Source organism: Brassica rapa, unplaced genomic scaffold, assembly GCF_000309985.2.
Source record: "Brassica rapa cultivar Chiifu-401-42 unplaced genomic scaffold, CAAS_Brap_v3.01 Scaffold0874, whole genome shotgun sequence".
NCBI lineage: Eukaryota > Viridiplantae > Streptophyta > Magnoliopsida > Brassicales > Brassicaceae > Brassica > Brassica rapa.
Genome location: NW_022610812.1, coordinates 36,203 through 44,482, shown reverse-complemented (window position 1 = coordinate 44,482; position 8,280 = coordinate 36,203). Strand labels below are relative to the sequence as shown.

At 39.6% G+C, this 8,280-nt stretch overlaps 2 protein-coding genes across 5 annotated transcripts; both read left to right on the top strand.

Moving 5' to 3' along the window:
* The first annotated feature begins 1,440 nt into the window (after positions 1 to 1,440).
* LOC117131130 (cAMP-binding protein 1-like) lies at positions 1,441 to 2,409 on the top strand. The gene is made up of 2 exons (XM_033283543.1): positions 1,441 to 1,974; positions 2,392 to 2,409. Exons 1-2 carry the CDS (start codon positions 1,489 to 1,491, stop codon positions 2,401 to 2,403), a joined length of 498 nt encoding a protein of 165 aa, XP_033139434.1. The 5' UTR covers positions 1,441 to 1,488; the 3' UTR covers positions 2,404 to 2,409.
* LOC117131129 lies at positions 1,924 to 7,461 on the top strand. 4 transcript variants are annotated; one of them, XM_033283540.1, is made up of 6 exons: positions 1,924 to 1,999; positions 5,432 to 5,441; positions 5,951 to 6,108; positions 6,278 to 6,565; positions 6,645 to 6,860; positions 6,981 to 7,461. In XM_033283540.1, the coding sequence occupies exons 3-6, from the start codon at positions 6,025 to 6,027 to the stop codon at positions 7,296 to 7,298; spliced, it is 906 nt and encodes a 301-aa protein (XP_033139431.1). In that variant the 5' UTR covers positions 1,924 to 1,999; positions 5,432 to 5,441; positions 5,951 to 6,024; the 3' UTR covers positions 7,299 to 7,461. The 4 variants fall into 4 exon arrangements, with proteins under 4 accessions (XP_033139431.1, XP_033139433.1, XP_033139430.1 ...); XM_033283542.1 differs by lacking the exons at positions 1,924 to 1,999; positions 5,432 to 5,441; positions 5,951 to 6,108 and adding exons at positions 2,497 to 2,577; positions 2,747 to 2,960 and having other exon boundaries at positions 6,492 to 6,565; XM_033283539.1 differs by lacking the exon at positions 1,924 to 1,999 and having other exon boundaries at positions 5,229 to 5,535.
* Positions 7,462 to 8,280: the final 819 nt, after the last annotated feature.

The following is an 8,280-nucleotide window of genomic DNA, read 5'->3' as shown; positions in this document are numbered from 1 at the left end:
CGAATGCTATCTCCCGAAGACCGTAGCAAGCTCAGTTCGTGTTTCCCGCTATTCTAATTCATCGATCAAACTTCGCGTATTAGAAACCGCAGAAAACTCGTAGTAAACGTGTCGAGTCGGAAGACGGCCCAAAGGGACCTAAAACACGACTCGAGGCCCATCCTACGATTTTTCCTAACCAAAAGCCCGTGAACCACAGCATTGTTCAAGCTTGGCCCACGAGGAAGGATAAATGTCAAGTTTCCGCGGATAAATACGGAAGTTTTGAAGATAATTGTGAAGATCGGGAAAAATGGAATATCTCCATTTTTATGCTATGACGGCTTAAGGGCAGAAGAGTAAAAACGTAAACCGACCTTGGAGCTAGTATATAAGGAGTCCTAGGCGAGGAGCAGAGAGGGAACTTTTTCAGAGCAAACTTAACACTTAGAGCAATTTAGGCAATTTTCCGTTTTTGTTATTTCGAGCTGCGACTCAATTAGGTTTAGCCGTCTTAGGGTTGCTAGAACTAGGAATCTCGCCGACAGCTCTCGAGCCCAGGCTTATACCTTGTTGTAACGCTCATACGTCGATTTGAGAATCACACTTTTTAAGTGTAAGTGGTATGATCCTGTTCTTGGTAGAAGCACTTGGCGAAGCAATGGTGGTATCGTTGATGTTATTTCATCAAGGAAATACTACAAATATGACCCATTTATTCTAGGTACATACACACACACATATATTTTTTTTTGACATCAGGTACCAATAATATGTATATATATATTGATATTTGATATTACACGGCTTCACAAGCAGAACAAGTTTGTTATATCCCGTATCCATATGTAAAGAAACCAAAGCAATTGTGGCTTAATGTTCTTAAAGTGAATCCGAGGATATTATTCGTTGCTGGAGAATATGAAGACGTAGCCTCGATTATGGTACAACAAGAAAACGATGATGCTGTTCTGATGACTACAGTTGAAGACCTACAATTTGAGCATTTGGTACATGCTCGAAAAGAACCAATAAATCTCGATTTCGAGGTGGGAGATGGAGAACCAAATGACGAATTTCGATGTAATTTATCGTCTTCTGATGATGATGTTTAAGTTATTTGAGGCAATATGTAATGATATATATTATTGAAATATTAACTTTATGGTGTGTTTTTTTTTATAAAAAAAATTGTATTTAGCTAAGTAATCCCACCTAAACCATAAGTAACCCGCCTATAAACCCTAAATTTACTAAACCCAAAAATTTGATAATTAGAATCCCTCCTAAACCCAAAAATTTAACTAATCCCGCCTATAAACCCAAAATTCAGTAAACCTGCCTAAAACCAATTATTTTTGGCCCTTTTAATTAGATTTTTTTACTACTCATCGGCAACCCTAATCACTCTCTAACTCTCTGGATCTCACACCGCCTCCTCTCTAACTTGCGATTTCACTCTCGATCTCGATCTCTCACTCCGGCGATTTCACCGAAGCTACTCCGACGATGGGTGGAAAGAGGAAGCGCAAACTCGTGGCACCGGGTTCGTCGATTAATAAAACACCAAGACGATTACCGACTCGGTATGACTTCGTCTCTAAGGCGACGACGTCGAATCTTCCACCGGTGGTTCTCCCTAACAACAATCCGGCACCGTCGGTAAGGGATTATCCACCTCTGAGGCAACTCTTTCCGTCCTCCACGTTCCCACCTTCTGGATCTGCTCCGGTTCCTCAAACTCAGCCTCCAACTCGAGTACCTCAGTCTTCTGGCGGTGAAGGTACTTCATATCCTCATCCTGGGCGGAGACAATCTCAATCTTCTCCACTTCATGGAGCTCCATCGCCTCACAGTTCTCAAGCACAAAACTCTCATGGAGACCCAGAAGATTTTGCTGAGTTCGAAGCTCCAGTTGAACCTGATCTCTCGGAGGACGTGATGGATGTATTAAACCGTATGCTAGCCCAACCAGGCCGAGAGGAGTTCACAACGGTCCTCTCTCCCAAACTCGAGCCTGGTACAACATGGTATGGTTGCTCTACTTTGTGTCTGTTGTGTGAGGTTTCAGTTTGTCTTCATGAGAGTTTTAGTGTGTTTAAGTTTGAGTTCGAGTTTTAGCTGTTTGAGTTTGAGTCTAGTAAACAATTTCGAGTCTCGAAGTTGAGCTAATTATATGTTTAAGTTTATGTCCGAGTTTTAGCTTTTCGTTTCAAAACCTTAGTTTTTTTTTTTGGTTCTGTTGTGAAGATTTTAATTATGTTTCGCTTTTGTTTGTGTTTCTCTTCTTTCTGTCTGTTGTGTGAGTATTATACTAGTGTCTTCTCTCTGCTTGTTTAGTGTTTTCTCACTGCTTGTTTGAGTTTGAGTTTGCTGATTGAGAGTCTCTGTTTTTTTCCTCTTGTGTTGTAGGTTTGGTTATGACAAGTCTAGCTTGACCCGTAGGATAACAAAGATTATGAAAAAGAAGTTTAATAAGCCTTTATATGAAAAAGAAGTTTAATAAGCCTTTATATGAAAATGAAGTTTAATAAGCCTTTCTATAGCTGGACCTGTGTGCCTAGAGACAGACAAGAAGGATACTTCGTTGAATTTGCGGTAACCTTCTCTATCTTTTACATTCAGTTTATAGTTCTTTCTGTTGTGAAAACAAATATCGGCAAGTAAAGTATGCAATGAAACTAGTTGGAACAAAGAACACTGAAACATATCTAAAGTGGCTAGCAACCATGCACGATAAGCTTATATTTTCTCTGTTGTTTTGTAGAAAAAACACACATGGAATCCCATGTTAACCGGTCTTGTTCAAGAACACTTTGAATTCATTTGTCAGCTTCGAATAAAAGATATGGTCAGTGATGTAAGGACCTCTCGCAACCAATCGAATTGGATAGGAGATACACTCTGGAAACAAATGACTGCTTATTGGGACACTGAGGCAGCAGTGGCAAAGAGCCGCAAGGCATCAGCAGCTCGTTTGTCTGAACGTAATGGTCTTGGTATTCACAAGCATTTTTCCGTTTTTGTTATTTCGAGCTGCGACTCAATTAGGTTTAGCCGTCTTAGGGTTACTAGAACTAGGAATCTCGCCGACAGCTCTCGAGCCCAGGCTTATACCTTGTTGTAAACGCTCATACGCAGATTCAGAATAAGATCTACTTTGCTCTCTTTTCGATTTCTTATTTTTATCGTTGTTGTTCTCGTGTTCTGATTGCTTGACGTGTGGTAATTAACAGATATCCGGGTCCTCTGGAAAATTAGGGTTTTCCTAGTTTCCTTATTTAAACGGGAATCGACAGTGTGAATTTCGGTTCCCACAGATAGTTGAAGCATATATCAACCAGGAGATAGCTTTTTTCTCGGAGCACTACTTTGCTGACAATATACAAACGAAATCAAGGTAAATACATAGATATGATTCATATGTTCACTTTTTCAGATATAAAATGTTATATTTTCATCATTTGGGCAGGTTCACGAGATTTGATGAAGGTGAAGTCCATGTATATCATGTCGAAGGAGTACCTGATATACTTACTCACGTAGGTCGTCCAAGTGGAGAAATGCAAGAAATATGGCTATCCGAAAAAGATTATCAATGCGCACATTCATATGTTTTGCGAAATTGTGAATATTTTCAGCCATTTGAGCGGTATATAATTTGACAATTGTTAACCTTATGTTTTTTTTATATATCCTACTTTGATTTCTCATATTTGTGTTGGTCTAATATAGGATGTTCGAAGATTATATCAGTGCAAAATATCCAGACATTTCCGAAGAAGAACTCTCCACGAAGAGAGCAGATGAATATCATATATGGGTGAAAGATTATGTATGTCTTAGTAATGATACATGTATTAAGTGTTTTTCGTTCTTTACATTGATATATATATATATATATATATGAAATTTATTGATACAGGTTAGCTACTGGAGCAACACACATCGTTTTCCTCTTTGGGTTAAAGATATGGCGAATGGACCCATGAATAAAGCTAAAGCATGGCCTATCTATGTCATGGTGAGGGACGAAAGACTTGTAACTATGGAGTATGTGTTAAAGGAGAGAGTTATACAAATATAACTGATGAAGCACATTACTACGGGATCTTAACTGATATCATAGAAATCAAGTATGAGGGGGCAGTCGATTTGAGAATCACACTTTTTAAGTGTAAGTGGTATGATCCTGTTCTTGGTAGAAGCACTCGGCGAAGCAATGGTGGTATCGTTGATGTTATTTCATCAAGGAAATACTACAAATATGACCCATTTATTCTAGGTACATACACACACACATATTTTTTTTTTTTGACATCAGGTACGTATAATATGTATATATATATTGATATTTGATATTACACAGCTTCACAAGCAGAACAAGTTTGTTATATCCCGTATCCATATGTAAAGAAACCAAAGCAATTGTGGCTTAATGTTCTTAAAGTGAATCCGAGGATATTAATCGTTGCTGGAGAATATGAAGACGTAGCCTTGATTATGGTACAACAAGAAAACGATGATGCTGTTCTGATGACTACAGTTGAAGACCTACAATTTGAGCATTTGGTACATGCTCGAAAAGAACCAATAAATCTCGATTTCGAGGTGGGAGATGGAGAACCAAATGACGAATTTCGATGTAATTTATCGTCTTCTGATGATGATGTTTAAGTTATTTGAGGCAATATGTAATGATATATATTATTGAAATATTAACTTTATGGTGTGTTTTTTTTATAAAAAAAATTGTATTTAGCTAAGTAATCCCACCTAAACCATAAGTAACCCGCCTATAAACCCTAAATTTACTAAACCCGAAAATTTGATAATTAGAATCCCTCCTAATCCCAAAAATTTAACTAATCCCGCCTATAAACCCAAAATTCAGTAAACCCGCCTAAAACCAATTATTTTTGGCCCTTTTAATTAGATTTTTTTACTACTCATCGGCAACCCTAATCACTCTCTAACTCTCTGGATCTCACACCGCCTCCTCTCTAACTTGCGATTTCACTCTTGATCTCGATCTCTCACTCCAGCGATTTCACCGAAGCTACTCCGGCGATGGGTGGAAAGAGGAAGCGCAAACTCGTGGCACCGGGTTCGTTGATTAATAAAACACCAAGACGATTACCGACTCGGTATGACTTCGTCTCTAAGGCGACGACGTCGAATCTTCCACCGGTGGTTCTCCCTAACAACAATCCGGCGCCGTCGGTAAGGGATTATCCACCTCTGAGGCAACTCTTTCCGTCCTCCACGTTCCCACCTTCTGGATCTGCTCCGGTTCCTCAAACTCAGCCTCCAACTCGAGTACCTCAGTCTTCTGGCGGTGAAGGTACTTCATATCCTCATCCTGGGCGGAGACAATCTCAATCTTCTCCACTTCATGGAGCTCCATCGCCTCACAGTTCTCAAGCACAAAACTCTCATGGAGACCCAGAAGATTTTGCTGAGTTCGAAGCTCCAGTTGAACCTGATCTCTCGGAGGACGTGATGGATGTATTAAACCGTATGCTAGCCCAGCCAGGCCGAGAGGAGTTCACAACGGTCCTTTCGCCCAAACTCGAGCCTGGTACAACATGGTATGGTCGCTCTACTTTGTGTCTGTTGTGTGAGGTTTCAGTTTGTCTTCATGAGAGTTTTAGTGTGTTTAAGTTTGAGTTCGAGTTTTAGCTGTTTGAGTTTGAGTCTAGTAAACAATTTCGAGTCTCGAAGTTGAGCTAATTATATGTTTAAGTTTATGTCCGAGTTTTAGCTTTTCGTTTCAAAACCTTAGTTTTTTTTTGGTTATGTTGTGAAGATTTTAATTATGTTTCGCTTTTGTTTGTGTTTCTCTTCTTTCTGTCTGTTGTGTGAGTATTATACTAGTGTCTTCTCTCTGCTTGTTTAGTGTTTTCTCACTGCTTGTTTGAGTTTGAGTTTGCTGATTGAGAGTCTCTGTTTTTTTCCTCTTGTGTTGTAGGTTTGGTTATGACAAGTCCAGCTTGACCCGTAGGATAACAAAGATTATGAAAAAGAAGTTTAATAAGCCTTTATATGAAAAAGAAGTTTAATAAGCCTTTCTATAGCTGGACCTGTGTGCCTAGAGACAGACAAGAAGGATACTTCGTTGAATTTGCGGTAACCTTCTCTATGTTTTACATTCAGTTTATAGTTCTTTCTGTTGTGAAAAAAAATATCGGCAAGTAAAGTATGCAATGAAACTAGTTGGAACAAAGAACACTGAAACATATGTAAAGTGGCTAGCAACCATGCACGATAAGCTTATATTTTCTCTGTTGTTTTGTAGAAAAAACACACATGGAATCCCATGTTAACCGGTCTTGTTCAAGAACACTTTGAATTCATTTGTCAGCTTCGAATAAAAGATATGGTCAGTGATGTAAGGACCTCTCGCAACCAACCGAATTGGATAGGAGATACACTCTGGAAACAAATGACTGCTTATTGGGACACTGAGGCAGCAGTGGCAAAGAGCCGCAAGGCATCAGCAGCTCGTTTATCTGAACGTAATGGTCTTGGTATTCACAAGCATAACTCAGGACAGAAGTCCTATATGCAACTCGAACAGGAGCTGGTGAGTATCATTTTCTTTGTCTCGTTTTCTTTAACACTTGTCTCTTTTTCATGTGTGTCTTTCTTCCATTTCATTTCAGATAGAGGAGTTGGGAAGACCTGTGAGTTTTGGTGAAGTATTCATCAAGGCTCATACAAGAAAAGATGGAACCTATGTTGATTTCAAAGCAGAAAAAGTTGCTGAGGCTTACAAAAAGAAAAAGGAAGAGAAGTTGGCTGACCTTAGGAAGGATAACACTGAAATCTCAGAGGGGCTTTTGCTAGCAATAGAAGAGGACAACGAGCTGTTTATTCAGGTCTAGTATTTTTTTTAAAAAATATTTTACAGTCATAAGTTTTTGCATTAAGAGTTTGGTGTTGTTTTCCAGCTTGGAAATTGATTGATAATGACTTACTCATTGTTTTCTTTGTTGTAGTCAACTTTCTGCAATGACAGAGGAGACCTTTTTGGTATTGGAAGCCTGAAGAAGAAGCTTAAGAGAAAACGAAATGACCCGATCAGCTCCTATTCTTTCATGCACATGCAACAAATGCTTGAAGAAGCTGAACTCAAGATAAAAGAACAAGAAGCCCGTATTGCCAAGGCTGAGGCAGACCGTGCTCTGGAACAAGCTATTAACCAGGCTAAGATGGCTGAGTTCTCCCTTTTGCACAAGTACATGCGTTTAACTGACCAAAAATACCTTGATTTCATTGCCTCTGAAGCATCATCTCCAGCTCCTCCTGATCAGTGAAAGCTCTGTGTTCTTAGGTTATCATATTTAACTATCTTTTGGTGTTTGGTATTTTGAACATATAACAACTCCGATAACTTTTTGGTATTTTGGTGTTTGATTTGGGATGTATCTTTTTGGTATTTAGGATTCTAAAAACTTTAATCTACTTTCAGTTTCTTCATTTAGCATCTGTCAAATAATTAATCCCACAAATAAAAATCAAAAGTGAACCAAAATAAATAAATACCAAATCCCAAATCAATGTTTGTATGGGTCGAAAAGAAGTAGCTTTGTAGTCACTTAACAGTCGCTAAATACGTTGATAATCAGTCGTTTACCCGTGGCAACCTCGGTCACTAATCAGTCACTAGTCAGTCGCTATATTTACCGACCGTTTAGCGACTGGTATATTAGTCATTAAATACGTCACTAAAGCAGTCGCAAAATCAGTCGTAACTTAGCGACTTTTTTACGACTGCAGATAGGCAGTCGCTAAATACCGACCGACTAACGACTGATTTATTTAGCGACGCACACTATAACGACAGACGTAATTAGTCGTAAATCAGTCGCTAATCTTGATTTAGCGACCGAGTAGCTACTATTCTTCCGGTAGGTAAAAACCTGTTTTCTTGTAGTGATGGCCCGCCACTGACCCGGACCGGACCATCGACCCGAAACCTGAACAGTCCGTCAAGCTGAGATGAGCTGACTCCCATCTGCCTCAGCTGAGTGAGCTAGTAGTCCAGATGGTTGAGCTGACTTAACTTGGATCGAGCTAGGCTGAGCTTGACCGAGCTACGTCTAGCTGATCGAGCTTCTCGTAAGCATCGCCCAGCTTCTGTACAGCTTATCCTAGCTGACTTCTTTCTCTTATAAGGTTAAGTCTCAGGATCCTGACGTCCTTAACCTTCTATTTTGGCCATGGAACGCTAGCCTTAAGGTCTTAAGACCGGCTGGTTCGTTTCCTCGAACCATGGCCGTCCCGACGGTCCTTATC